The sequence below is a fragment of the Triticum dicoccoides genome, chromosome 1A (assembly GCF_002162155.2).
Source record: "Triticum dicoccoides isolate Atlit2015 ecotype Zavitan chromosome 1A, WEW_v2.0, whole genome shotgun sequence".
In the NCBI taxonomy this organism is placed as follows: domain Eukaryota; kingdom Viridiplantae; phylum Streptophyta; class Magnoliopsida; order Poales; family Poaceae; genus Triticum; species Triticum dicoccoides.
The window spans coordinates 598,235,221-598,250,121 of record NC_041380.1 but is presented as its reverse complement, the minus strand read 5'-3'; the positions used below and the strand labels follow the sequence as shown (position 1 = coordinate 598,250,121).

Here is a 14,901-nt window from a genome sequence, read left to right as displayed (position 1 = left end):
GTATTAGCAGCTTATGATTTAATCTGGGCAATGTAACTCAGATGCTTATGTATTGGCATGCATGTTATCTTTACACATATGTGCTCATATTACTCTGCTCTATTCAGTTCATAGCTGGGGGGGTAATGCAAGGGCACTATATGCTAATTTTCTTCAGTTATCAAGAACATTATTGGGTGTATCCATCCTGCAACCAATCTTTGCTAAGCACTACTAACTAGTTGGGCCTGGCATATTAATGCTAGTCCCAAATTTTATCCTGGCTTGTTCTCTCCATCATCTCATGGTAACTAGCAGGTAACTATGCAGCCTCTGCTTGTGTCTGAGGGTTGGCTGTGTGTAGGGTGACATGGCAAGACGTCGGATCTTATGTAAGATGTCAAGTTGCATATATGTAACTTGTTGCGACAGTACTTACAAAGTTATTTAGAAGCACACTGTTAAGTACAGGTGTGTTGAACTACTAAAAAAAGGGAATATTTGTAGTTCTCAAAATGATCGACAGATGCTCCAATGGATCTCCTGTAGGACCTATCTACAGGGTACACAGAGTCTCTGGTCACCGTCAGCTTCCGCACTCCTAGCCGCTTCCGTTTTCTGTGAAATCATTCTTCACCACTACCTTTTTGTCTTCTTTCTTCTCCACCTGCACACTTTCAGTCTTGATCTCATCAACAATTTTCTTCTTGTCCACCTGCATACTCTGGGTCTTGATCTCATTGGCGTCTTTCTTCTCCTCTGCCTGCTTACTTTCGATCTCAATGGCATCTTTCTTCTTTAACTTCAGTAGCTCGACAAGATCATGGAGGGCAACATCAGTGTCGTCGTTCCTCATCAGAACCTCGGCGACCTCTGCAGGCGTCACCGTCACCTCCTGGATCAGCGCCTCAATCTCTGGGTAGGTGGCATGGTAGTTGATGGAATGGTAGTTGTTGGCAAGGATTCGGAAGGCCTCCGTGGTGCAGTACCCCATGTGGATGTGCATGTCCATCCTGCCAGGCCGCAGGAGTGCTGGGTCGAGACGCTCCTTGTAGTTGGTGGTGAAGATGATGACCCTTTCCTCCCCACTTGTTGACCACAAGCCATCAATAAAATTGAGCAGCCCAGACAACGTGACCTGTGTGTGCAGGCAGCCACAAAATTGTCATCAGCATAGGTAAGAAAGAAAGCTGTTGAAATTAAGGAGAAGCAGAGACGTTTATGTATACATATAAGATATTCATTCTGACATCAAAGTTTACCTTGTCTTCTGCCTTATTCTTTTCTGTAGAATTGGACTTGGCATGCTCCTTGTCATCTTCCTCGCGCTGCTTCAGTTCGATAGTGCAGTCGATGTCCTCGACCACGAGAATGGACCGGTTGGTCATCCCGACGAGAAGCCTCCTGAGGTCGGAGTTGGAGTTGACCCCGGTGAGCTCGAGGTCGTAAATGTTGAACCTGAGGTGGTTGGCGATGGCAGCGATGAGGCTGGACTTGCCGGTGCCCGGCGGGCCGTACAGCAGGTACCCGCGCTTCCACGCCTTGCCGGTCCTCCTGTAGTAGTCCTTCCTCTTGATGAACTGGTCGAGGTCATCCACAATTGACTGTTTCTGCTTGTGGTCCATGGCGAGGGTGTCGAAGGTGGAGGGGTGCTGGAGGTCGATGGGGGACCACTCGTCGCCGTACTCGTTCATGTAGATGCTGAGGCTCCTCTCCTTGTCCTTGATGGCCTTGGCTGTGGCAACGATGAACGGGAGGTACTCTTTCAGGGCCTTCTCCTTGTGCCTCTTGTGGAAGCGCACCTCGTATGACCTGATCTCCCGTGCCCCGCCGCCACCGTTGTTCAGGTCCCCCTTCACCTCCCGGGTCACCAGGAACCACCTGAACTCCACTCCCTCGTGTACATCCAGCATCTCCTCCCCCGCCTCCATGCTAACGACCATCTTCTTGGCGTCCTCCTCGGTGCTGCTGACGCGGAGGCGCTGCATGTCCATGTTGGCGTTGATGCGCGTGGCGAGGTAGGCCTTGACGGCGCCGTAGACGCGGTTGCCGGACCACCCCTCGGTCTCCTCGATGACGATGGTGTGCTGCCACGTCATGCGGGAGCGCAGGCTGTTGAGGGCTGCGGAGAGCGCGTCGCGCACCTCGGACGGCAGCAGCTCGCTCGCCAGGCTGCGGACGAGCATCAGGGAGGCCGCCAGCGAGGCCGCCGTGGCGATGGTCTTGTCGTAGGACGGTGCCATGGCTCTTGAAGCTCTGCTTTTTTGTTGTGTGGGGGTGGGTGGATGGGTGGGTCTGGGGCTCTGGTTCTGTATGTTGTTGATGTGGAAGAGTGTGTTGAATGAGATGGGGATCTGGGGGTATGGGTGGTGGTTTTTATAGGCCATGGATTGGATTGGAGTGTGGGGTGGGTGGGGTTGACTGACCGACTTGGCAGAGGTGTGTGGCGTCTTCCTCTGAAAGGAAGAGGTCTGAATAATTAATGGACTTGGCAGAGAGAAATATATATAGGTCATTAGGTTGTAGAGTAGCGTCACATGAGTAATCAGCAAGTAGCTTCCTTGCACACTAATTCATTTCGTCCCGGAAGGGAATCTCCTGCTTAAGGCAGATTAATCATGCAGCCTGTAATTACCGGCACCTACTAACCATGTGGTGTTCTGGGAGTATAGGAGTAGTATATATTTGGAAGCATCAATTGGTTCTTTCCTCTTTTTGATTGTTTTTCTTTTTCTTTGCTAGTTAATGAGCATTTGCATCTGAATCACGTAAGCTTGCTGAGGTAGACACAGCCGAAAATTCAGTTGCTGTGTGCATGTATCATACTTGCTGCCTATTTCTTCTACTGCTACCTTTATATATATGGTACTGTGCCTTTGTTTGTCACTGCGCGTTGGATGCCGTCCGCGTGGGTGCTGGAAAAGGTACTGGTAGCATCACATCACTAAGCAACCGAGTAACTTCCTTCAGCATTAATTAATCACCGTTCTGTGCATATGGTAGATTGTTAATGCAGTCTGAAAACTGGCACTTACTATCCGGAGCGTAGTAGCAGTAGTAGTATATATTCGAGGCATCAACTGATTATTTCCTAATGGATGTTCATTTTGCATCTGAATCACCTACTGAATGTAGTATCTTCCCGTGGATTCGTTTCAGATGGACCGCGGAATTCGTAAAGCGAGCGGTGTGTGTCATGAACTCTGCTTCCTTGGCTTCCAAGTTCGTTTCTTCTGTGGGATTGCACCTTTTCGGCAGGGAAGAAGATACAGAGATACTCCTGTGTGCGGCGCAAGTTTCCTGGAATGCAGGTGCTGTGCATATATCATCCTTGCCGCCTACTCCTTCTACTACCTGTCATTTTCTGCTGTGTGTACCGTTTCCTGTGCTGTCCATTCTTGATATAGTGCCATGATTTTGCTTGTCATTACTTTCCACTCCGTGCTATTATGCTTTTGTTTGTCATTACTTTCCGTTCCATGCCAGCTGACGCGCACGGACCAAGACCCGTCCACGTCGTGCAACTGAAACAACAGGTGCCAAATCGATGACTCCAGTGGCTGGATGGATGGCTACTGGTGTCTGGAGGAAGTGATGATGAGATTGCGTTACCATGGTGTCGACCGTCCAGGTCGGTGCACGTGTTTTTTCTTTTCTTTTTGCATCAACCGATGGATCGTTGTGAATGTCAGGCAGTTAGTATATTCCGAGAGAATGCTTCCTTTTTGCTCAGATTACTCTGCTCCATCCACTACACAGCTTGGGCCTTAGGGGATAATGTGAGGGCACTATATGCTAATATTCTGCATGTCATCAAGGAAATAGTTGGGTTTATCAACCCTGCGGCCAATCTCCGGCTAAGCACTACCGACTAGTTATAGCGATCTCAAATTTTATCCTGGCTTGTTCTCTCCATAATCTCTGCGTCGCATAGCTCTGTTGGGCAATATCTTTTGCAAGATGTTAAGGTGCATATATGTAACTTTCTGCAACACAGTACTTACAAAATTATTTAGAAGCACAATGTCTCAAGCCCTGGTGCGCCTCACTACTCCTATTAGTTGTCAAAATGATCAACATACGTTCCAATGGGTCTCCTTTATTTTAGGACCTATGTACAAGGTAGCGTAGTCGCTGGTCACCGTCAGCTTCCGCGCTCCTAGCCGCTTCCGTTTTCTGTCAACTCATTCTTCACCACCGCTTCTTTGTCATCTTTCTTCTCCTCTACCTGCACACTTCCAGTCTTGATCTCATCGCCACCGTCCACCTCCATACTCTCTGTCTTGATCTCATTGGCCTCTTTCTTCTCCTCTGCCTGCTTACTTCCAGTCTTGATCTCATTGGCGTCTTTATTCTCCTCCGCCTGCTTACTTCCAGTCTTGATCTCAGTGGCATCTTTCTTCTTCAATTTCAGGAGCTCGACAAGATCATGGAGGGCAACATCAGTGTCACCGCTCCTCATCAGAACCTCGGCAACCTCTGCAGGCGTCACCGAGACCTCCTCGATCAACGCCTCGATCTCAGGATAAGTGACATGGTAGTCGATGGAATGGTAGTTGTTGGCAAGAATTCGGAAAGCCTCCGTGGTGCAGTACCCCATGTGGATGTGCATGTCCATCCTGCCAGGCCGCAGAAGTGCCGGGTCGAGACGCTCCTTGTAATTGGTCGTGAAGATGAGGATCCTTTCCTCCCCACTTGTCGACCACAAGCCATCTACAAAATTGAGCAGCCCTGACAATGTAACCTGTGCAGACAACAACCAAAGTTGTCATCAGCATATGGGTAAGAAAGAAAGCTGTCAAATAATAAGGAGAAACAGAGAGGTTTATATATACTCATAAGGTGTTCATTCTGACTGCAAGGTTTACCTTGTCTTGTGCCTTCTTTTCTGTAGAACTGGATTTGGAATCCTCCTCGTCATCTTCCTCCCGCTGCTCCAGTTCAATGGTGCAGTCGATGTCCTCAACCACGAGAATGGACCGGTTGGTCATCCCGACAAGAAGCCTCCTGAGATCCGAGTTGGAATTGACCCCGGTCAGCTCGAGGTCGTAAATGTCAAACCTGAGGTGGTTGGCAATGGCGGCGATGAGGCTGGACTTGCCGGTGCCCGGTGGGCCGTACAACAGGTACCCGCGCTTCCACGCCTTGCCGATCCTCCTGTAGTACTCTTTCCTCTGGATGAACCTGTCGAGGTCATCGATAATTGACTGCTTCTGCTTCTGGTCCATGGTTAGCGTGTCGAAGGTGGAGGGGTGTTGGAGGTCAATCGGGGACCACTCGTCGTAGCGTTCGTTCATGTAGATGCTGAGGCTCCTCTCCTGGTCCTTGATGGCCTTGGCCGTGGCGACGATGAACGGGAGGTACTCTTTCAGGGCCTTCTCCTTGTGCCTCTTGTTGAAGCTCACCTCGTAGGGCCTGATCTCCCGGCCCCCGCCGCTGCCGTTGTTCGGGTCGCCACTGACCTCGCGGGTGACCAGGCACCACTTGAACTCCGCTCCTTCGTACACATCTGCCATCTCCTCGCCCGCCTCCATGCTGACGACCATCTTCTTGACGTCCTCCTCGGTGCTGCTGACGCGGAGGCGCTGCATGTTGATGTTGGCGTTGATGCGCGTGGCCAGGTAGGCCTTGACGGCGTTGTAGACGCGGTTGCTGGACCAGCCCTCGGTCTCCTCGATGACGATGGTGTGCTGCCACGTCATGCGCGAGCGGAGAGGGCACCGCGCACCTCGGCCGGCAGCAGCTCGCTCGCGAGGCTGCGGACGAGCATGAGGAACGCCGCGAGGGAGGCCGCCGTGGCGATGGTCTTGTCGTAGGACGGCGCCATGCCTCTCTTAAGGTCTCTTATGCTCTGTTTTTCCTCGTGCTAGGGTGGGTGGGATTGGGGCTCTGGCTCTGTCTGTTGTTGATGTGGGAGATTGGTGTGGGGAAATGAGGCTGTTCTTCCGTGTTCCTGGCGTGGAAGAGGGTGTTGAATGAGCTGGGGATCTTGGTCAGTGGTGCTTTTATAGGCAATGGATGGAGTGGAGTGTGGGGTGGGTGGGGTTGATTGACTGACTCACTCACTGGTGTTTCTTCCTTTGAAAGGAATAGGTGTGAATGAATATAATAGGTTCCTTAGAAGAAGGTAGTAGCGTCACATCACTAATAAGCCATTAGCTTCCCCTGCAAGGGAATCAATCTCCTACTTACGGCAGATTATTCATACAGCCTGTAATTACCGCTTACCGGCACCTACTAACCATGTGGTGTTCTGGGAGTATAGCAGTACAGATTTTGAAGCTTCAATTGATACTTATCTCTCTTTTTTTTGAAAAAAATGGTTCTTTGCTAGTTAATGAGCATTTGCATCTGAATCACTTAAACTTGCTGAGGTAGACACAGCTGAAAATTGAGTCGCTGCCTATTTCTTCTGCTACTACTCTCCATTTTTCGGTCATGTCTACTTTTGCCTACCGCACTGTGCCTTTGTTTGTCATTACTACATTCCATTCCACCGTCAATGCGTGTTGGCTGGCGTCTGCGTGGGTGCTGGAAAAGGTAGCAGAGTAGCATCACATCACTAACCAACTGGTGTAGCTTCCTTCCACATTAATTAAGTCCCCTTGCGTGCATACACGGTAGATTGTTGATGCAGTCTGAAACTGGCACTTGCTATTCTGAGTGCAGTAGGCTAGTAGTATATGCTCTGGGCATCAATTGGTTCTATGGTAATTAGCGAGCATTTGCATCTGAATCACCCACTGAATGCAGTATATTTTTTTTCCATGGATTCGTTTCAGATGGACCGCGAAAGTCGTAAAGCGAGCGGTGTGTGTCATGTACTCTGCTTCCTTGGCATCCAAGTTCGTCTCTTGTGTGGGATTGCACTCTTTTTTGTCGGGGAACAACATACATATATAGAGTTTCTCGAAAAAAGCAGAAGATGATGTGATCCTTCCTGACTACCTGTCGGGGAACAACGAACACACACAACACACAGCATAACAGAAAATGCAGGTATCATCCTTGCTGCCTACTCCTTCTACTACCTGTCATTTTCTGTTGTGTGTACTGTCCATTCTTGTATGTGGTGCTATGCTTTTGCTTGTCATTACTTTCGATTCCGTGCTATGCTTTTACTTGTCATTACTTTCCATTCCATGCTAGCTCACGCGCACGGGCCAAGACCCGTCCACGTCGTGTAACTGAAACAATAAGTGACAAATATATGCCTCATGGATGACTCCAGTGGCTGGATGGATGGCTACTTGTGTCTCTGGAAGAAAGTGATGATGAGGTTACGTTACCATCGAGTCGACCGTCCAGATCGGCGCACGTGTTTTTTTTCTTTTTTTATTTTGCGTCACCCGATGGTTCGTAGTGAACGCCAGTCAGTTACTAGTATACTATATTCCAAGAGAATACTTCCATTTTTCTCATATTACTCTGCTCTATTCACTTCTAGCTAGGGGATAATCCGAGGGCACTATATGCTAGTTTTCTGCATGTCATCAAGAATATCATTGGGTTCATCCATCCCGCAACCAGGTACTCCCTCCGTTTGTACTAAAACCACGACGAGTAATTTGGAACGGAGGGAGTAGTAACTATGCTAGTGTCTGTGTGTAGGGTCACATGGCTCTTGGCTAATATCTTATGCAGAGCGTTTAAGTTGCATATATGTAACTCGTCGCAACTGTACTTACAAATTACTAGAAACACACTGTTAGAAAGTACAGATGCACCGAACTCCTCCAAAAATGCAATGTTTTTAGTTGTCAAAATGATCACAACATATATATGTATGCTGCAATAATGGATCTCCTGTAGGATCTATCTACATGGTAAGCGCACTCTTTCGTCACCGTTAGCTTCCGCACTCCTAACTGCTTCTGTTTTCTGTGAAAACATTCTTCACCACCACTTCTTTGTCATCTTTCTTCTCCTCCACCTGCACACTTCCAGTCTTGATCTCACCACCATCTTTCTTCCCATCCACCTGCGTAGCCTCAATCTTGATGTCATCAGTGGCATCTTTCTTCTCTGTCTTCTTACTTTCAGTTTTGATCTCAGTCGCATCCTTCTTCTTTAACTTTATGAGCTCGACAAGATCATGCAGCGCAACATCAGTGTCGTCGTTCCTCATCAGGACCTCGGCAACCTCTGCAGGCGTCACCGTCACCTCCTCGATCAGCTTCTTGATCTCTGGATAGGTGGCATGGTAGTCGATGGAATGGTAGTTGTTGGCAAGAATTCGGAAAGCCTCCGTGGTGCAGTACCCCATGTGGATGTGCATGTCCATCCTGCCAGGCCGCAGAAGTGCCGGGTCGAGACGCTCCTTGTAGTTGGTGGTGAAGATGATGATCCTTTCCTCCCCACTTGTCGACCACAAGCCATCGACAAAATTGAGCAGCCCAGACAGTGTGACCTGTTGTGCAGACAGCAACCAAATTAGTCATCAGCATAGGTGAGGAAGAAAGCTGTCAAAAATTGAAGGAGAAGTAAAAGAGGTTTATATATACGCATAAGGCATTCATTCTGACTGCAAAGTTTACCTTGTCTTCCGCCTTCTTCTTTTCTGTAGAATTGGACTTGGATTGCTCCTCGTCTTCTTCCTCCCGCTGCTTGAGTTCGATGGTGCAGTTGATGTCCTCAACCACGAGAATGGACCGGTTGGTCATTCCGACAAGAAGCCTCCTGAGATCGGAGTTGGAGTCGACCCCGGTGAGCTCGAGATCGTAGATGTCGAACCTGAGGTGGTTGGCGATGGCGGCGATGAGGCTGGACTTGCCGGTGCCCGGAGGGCCGTACAGTAGGTACCCGCGCTTCCGTGCCTTGCCGATCCTCCTGTAGTAGTCCTTCCTCTTGATGAACCTGTTAAGGTCGTCGACAATTGACTGTTTCTGCTTGTGGTCCATGGCGAGGGTGTCGAAGGTGGAGGGGTGCTGGAGGCCAATCGGGGACCACTCGTCGTAGCGCTCGTTCATGTAGATGCTAAGGCTCCTCTCCTGGTCCTTGATGGCCTTGGCCGTGGCGACGATGAACGGGAGGTATTCCTTGAGCGCCTTCTCCTTGTGCCTCTTGTTGAAGCTCACCGCCACCGTTGTTCGGGTCACCACTGACCTCGCGGGTGACCAGGCACCACTTGAACTCTGCTCCTTGATACACATCTGTCATCTCCTCGCCCGCCTCCATGCTGACGACCATCTTCTCAGCGTCCTCGCCGCTGCTGACGCGCAGGCGCTGCATGTTGATGTTGGCGTTGATGCGCGTGGCCAGGTAGGCTTTGACGGAGTTGTAGACGCGGTTGCTGGACCAGCCCTCGGTCTCCTCGATGACGATTGTGTGCTGCCACGTCATGCGCGAGCGGAGGCTGGCGAGGGCGGAGGACAGCGCGTCGCGCACCTCGGACGGCAGCAGCTCGTTCGCGAGGCTGCGGACGAGCATCAGGGACGCCGCCAGCGAGGCCGCCGTGGCGATGGTCTTGTCGTACGATGGCGCCATGGCCTTTTGTGTGTGTGTGTGTGTGTGGAGGGGATTGATGGAGTGCTGGGTTTGGTTGGGGGCTGTCTTCCTCCTCTCTGTTCCTGATGTGGAACAGGGTTGTGAGGATGTTGATATTATTTCATAGTTATATAACTTCTCTGCTGGTTATATAACTTTAGCATAGCAGATGTTGATATTATTTCATATAAATACGGTCAAACTTTGTGAAGTTTGACTTCAGAGAATTCTAATATGCAGAGTAAAAAGGACCGGAGGGAGTATGTTAGAGTTTGAGTAGTTTACTTAATGTAATCTTAACCTATCTCTATCTCTCTCTCTCTCTCGTATCCCTGTCTATCTCTTATACCGAACCAGATTGGATTTCTTTCTGGTCTCTCTTGTATGCCACGGCAAGGCATTGTTTGCCCCATATAAATATACACAACGCGGCTCCCTCGAGGAGTAGGAACACTTATACCAAATCTTACATGGTATACAGAGCTAGCCTCTTCCCTATCATATAGCAACACAAAAAATCAGAACCCTAGCGCCCTTCCATCGTCATCGTCATGAGCTCTAGTGCCATCGGCCTCAACCTCGGCGCCCCACCAACAGAGAAGCTCGCAAGGGGGAACTACCTCCTATGGAAGGCGCAAGTTCTGCCGGCCCTGCGAGGCGCGCAGGTGACCGGTCTTCTCGACGGCAGCGATGCAGCGCCGCCGAAAACAGTGGAGGTCGCTAAGGCAGACAAAACCACGGCCATCGAGCCGAATCCACTGTATGGTCCATGGATTGCCAAAGATCAGCAGGTCCTAAGTTATCTGCTAAATTCGCTCACTCCAGAAATCCTCGCGCAAGTTATCGGTAAGGAAAGTACCCTTGATCTATGGACCGCCCTTACCACGATCTTTGCTGCGCAGTCGCAATCGCGAATAACAAACCTGAGGATCGCCATCTCCAACACCAAGAAGGGCAACATGTCCGGCAATGCTTTCATCACCAAGATGAAGAGCCTCGGAGACGAGCTTGCGGCAGCGGGTCGTCCGGTGACAGATGGAGAGATGGTGGACTACATCCTCGCCGGACTTGATCGGGATTACGATCCCGTCGTTGCAGCAGTTGGCGCCATCAAGAATTTAATCTCTGTTGATGATCTTTTCTCGCAGATATCCGCCTTTGATCAGAGGATGGAGATGCTTGGCGACGGACCAGGCTTTCGTTCGTCAGCCAATGCCATGTACAGGGGCGCGGCCAGTCTCGGGGCAGAGGAGGCCGCGGACGTAGAGGGCGTGATCGCTCTGATCGTGCTCCCTCTTCTCCTGTTCGCACCGGTGGGAACAACAGCTACCAGCAGCGTCAACGCCAGCCACCGCAGCAGCAGTATCAGCAGCAGCATGAGGAGGATTACCCCGAGTGCTAGATATGTTACAAATTCCATGCTGGTGGCGCCAGGGACTGCTGGGATCGGTACAAGGAAGATCGTCAGGAAAGGAAGAAGGTTAACCTCGTCACCAATTCGTATGGCATCGACACTAATTGGTATGCAGATTCGGGTGCCACCGAACATATCACAGGAGAGCTTGATAAGCTGACAATGCGGGAGAAATACCACGGAGGTGACCAAGTTCACACGGCAAGCGGAGCTGGTATGGATATTACTCACATTGGTAACTCAATTGTTAAAACCCCTCAGAAATTTTTTTGTCTCAACAATGTCTTACATATCCCTCATACATCAAAAAATCTTGTCTCCATTCATCGCTTTACACTTGACAATAATGTTCTCATCATATTCTACCCTTACTCTTTTGTGATTAAGGATTTGGCAACGAGGAGAGTCATCCTTAGAGGAAGATGCGAGGGAGGTCTCTATCCAATCACATCATCTTCTTCTACGTCAGAGTCAAATAAACAAGCTTGGAGTGTCACCAAACCATCTTCAGAAAAATGGCATCGACGCTTGGGTCATCCATCTTCAGTTATAGTTCAGCATGTCATTAGCAAGAATAAACTTCCTTTTGTGTCTAGTATTGAGTCAGTTTGTGATGCGTGTCAACAAGCAAAAAAGTCATCAGTTACCATACCCCATCTCTACTAGTGTATCTACTGCTCCGTTACAACTTATTTTCTCAGATGTTTGAGGACCAACCCCCACTTCAGTCGGTAGATTTTCCTATTATGTAAGCTTTATTGATGACTGTTAGCAAGTTTACTTGGATTTATTTGCTCAAGAAGCGATTCGATGTCTTTCAAGTTTTTAGCAACTTTCAAAGTCTTGTTGAACGTCAACCGAACTCTAAAATTCTTGCCATGCAAACGGACTGGGGAGGTGAGTATGAGAAACTTAATTCTTTTTTTCAAAAAATTGGAATTTCTCATCATGTATCTTGTCCCCATGCTCACCAACAGAACGGTTCCGCTGAACGAAAGCATCGCCACATTGTTGAAGTAGGACTAGCATTGCTAGCTCATGCATCTATGCCTCTCAAATTCTGGGATGAGGCCTTTCTCGCTGCAACATATCTCATCAATATTCGCCCTAGTAAAGTCATCAAATTTGAAAATCCTATCACTCGTCTTTTTGGTATTACTCCTGATTACACATCTCTCCGCATATTTGGTTGTGCATGTTGGCCGAATCTTCGACCATACAACACACACAAACTTGCATTTCGTTCCAAACAATGTGTTTTCTTGGGTTATAGTCCTATACACAAAGGAGTCAAATGTCTTGATGTCTCTACTGGCAGAGTCTATATATCTAGGGATGTTGTCTTCGATGAATCTGTTTTTCCTTTCAAGTCTCTTCATCCAAATGCCGGTGCCCTTCTTCGAAAAGAAATTCTACTACTTCCGGAGTTTGATCAAGGGGGTGATAACAATTGTGCTAACCAATGTACTAATATTTCTTCTAGTTCTACTCCTGGTACTATGCCTGTGCAGGTGCATGAAGAAAACGGCATTCAAAATGGTCAAGATGATCAAAATCCAGTACAAAATGATGCTATATTTGATGTGTATGAGGAAGAAGCAGCAGGCGTGGAGCACGAGGAGGATGCGGCGGCGCCTGCCACGCCTGTGCGCCGATCCGCCCTGGATCACGGGCGGAGATCCGCGCGGGATCACACGCCTGTCAGCCGACAGAGGAATCAGCCGTCCCCTGCCCGCTCCGCATCGGCCACATCAACGCGCATGCAAGGGACAGGAGAGGACACGTGATCTCCCTCGTCCGGCGCGCACATGCATGGGACAGGAGCGCCAGGCTCGGGATTCTCTGCTCCGGATTACTCTGTGGACTCGGCCGTCGCTAGTTCGGGTCAAGCCACACCGGGGTCTACTGGATCCAGTACATCAGCCCAGTCTGCACACATGGATGGGTCGCCAGGATCTTCTGCCACCAGCCAGTCTATGCAATCTCCTGTGCAACAGCAAGAACAGCCTGCTACTACTTCAAGGATCATGACCCCGCTACAAAAAGGTATTAGAAATCCTAAAATAAGAAGGGATGGCACTATACCATATGGAATGTTATGTGTTTAAGGTGAACTAGTAAGGTTGAGTGATGCACTTGGAGATCCTAAATGGAGAAAGGCTATGGATGAAGAGTATGATGCACTCATGAAAAATAAAACATGGCACTTGGTGCCAAGTCAGAGAGGTAAAAATATTATTGACTGCAAGTGGGTCTATAGAATTAAAAGAAAAGCAGATGGCTCCATTGATAGATATAAAGCACGTCTAGTTGCAAAAGGATTTAAGCAACGATATGGTATTGATTATGAGGATACCTTTAGTCCAGTTGTAAAAGCTGCTACTATAAGACTTGTGCTAGCCATTGTTGTTTCCAGGGGATGGAGTCTTCGCCAGCTAGATGTTCAGAACGCGTTTCTGCATGGTGTTCTAGAAGAGGAGGTCTATATGAGGCAACCACCAGGATATGAAAATAAACAAACACCTCGTTATGTTTGCAAGCTTGACAAAGCTCTTTATGGTCTGAAACAGTCACCTAGAGCATGGTTCTCAAGGCTAAGCTCACAGTTGAAGCATCTTGGGTTTATTCCATCCAAGGCAGATACATCTCTCTTCATTTATAATAAGGCAAACACAATGATTTTTGTGCTCATATATGTGGATGATATTATAGTTGCAAGCTCTTCATAAGATGCCACTAATGCTCTCTTGCGTGATTTGAGTTCAGAATTTGCTCTGAAGGATCTTGGTGATTTACATTTCTTCTTAGGCATTGAAGTTAAGAAGACTCAGGATGGCATAGTGTTGAATCAAGAAAAATATGCCACTGAACTTCTAACTCGTATGGGAATGAAGGATTGCAAACCCTCACCTACACCATTGTCTTCCTCAGAACAACTTTCAGCATATCAAGGAGAACCTCTTAATGAAGAGGAGAGCACAAAATATAGAAGTGTTGTTGGAGCCCTACAATATTTAACTTTGACACGGCCAGACATAACGTTTGCTGTAAACGAGGTTTGTCAATATTTACATGCTCCTACCTCCACTCATTGGACGTCTGTCAAAAGGATTGTACGATACATTAAACATACTATGAGTTTGGGACTTCAGTTCAGACGTTCTAGTTCCACACTTGTCAGTGCTTTCTCTGATGCTGATTGGGCAGGATGTGTTGATGACAGAAAGTCAACTGGAGGATTTGCAGTATTTTTTGGTTCAAACCTTATTTCTTGGAGTGCCAGAAAACAAGCCACTGTATCAAGGTCAAGTACAGAAGCTGAATACAAATCACTAGCAAATGCAACTGCTGAAATTATTTGGGTGGAATCTTTGCTTCATGAGTTAGGAATCAAGCAACTTCGTATATCTTGTTTATGGTGTGATAACTTGGGAGCAACCTACCTTTCTGCTAATCCAGTGTTTCATGATAGAACCAAACACATTGAGATTGATTTTCATTTTGTGCGTGAAAAGGTTGCAGAGAAAAAGTTGGATATACGGTTCATTCCATCTAAGGATCAAGTAGCTGATGGATTCACCAAAGCTTTGCCGGCCAAGTCTTTTGAAGAGTTCAAGAGAAATCTCAATATATGATAGTTTAGATTAAGGGAGGGTGTTAGAGTTTGAGTAGTTTACTTCATGTAATCTTAACCCCTCTCTCTCTCTCTCTCTCTCTCTCTCTCTCTCTCTCTCTCTCTCTCTTATCCCTGTCTATCTCTTATACCGAATCAGATTGGATTTCTTTCTGATCTCTCTTGTACGCCACGGCAAGGCATTGTTTGCCCCATATAAATATACACAAGCGGCTCCCTCGAGGAGTAGGAACACTTGTACCAAATCTTACAACATAGACCAGGCATGTTGTTCAACCCCCCACGGGGAGGTCTTTCTTGCCGAAAGCAAAAGGTAACATCACATTGCTACACAACTTGCATATACATACATAGATGTAGATTAATTACTTCATTCATTATTAATTAT

General features: G+C 48.1%; 1 protein-coding gene and 2 pseudogenes across 1 annotated transcript; all 3 read right to left on the bottom strand.

Annotated features, from left to right (window-relative positions):
• Positions 1-358: 358 nt before the first annotated feature.
• On the bottom strand, positions 359-2,366 carry LOC119356795 (AAA-ATPase At3g50940-like). Its single transcript, XM_037623786.1, has 2 exons — positions 1,242-2,366; positions 359-1,117 (listed from the first exon to the last, which is right to left on the bottom strand). Exons 1-2 carry the CDS (start codon positions 2,364-2,366, stop codon positions 581-583), a joined length of 1,662 nt encoding a protein of 553 aa, XP_037479683.1. The 3' UTR covers positions 359-580.
• A 1,646-nt stretch (positions 2,367-4,012) lies between these two features.
• On the bottom strand, positions 4,013-5,806 carry LOC119294588 (annotated as a pseudogene).
• A 1,859-nt stretch (positions 5,807-7,665) lies between these two features.
• On the bottom strand, positions 7,666-9,545 carry LOC119294598 (annotated as a pseudogene).
• Positions 9,546-14,901: the final 5,356 nt, after the last annotated feature.

Excerpts from the sequence above, each read along its gene's own strand:
- LOC119356795 (XM_037623786.1), bottom strand. The coding sequence starts at position 2,366 with ATGGCCTATAAAAACCACCACCCATACCCCCAGATCCCCATCTCATTC. Across the intron at positions 1,118-1,241 it reads AGAATAAGGCAGAAGACAAG|GTCACGTTGTCTGGGCTGCT; the intron begins GTAAACTTTGAT and ends CTGCACACACAG.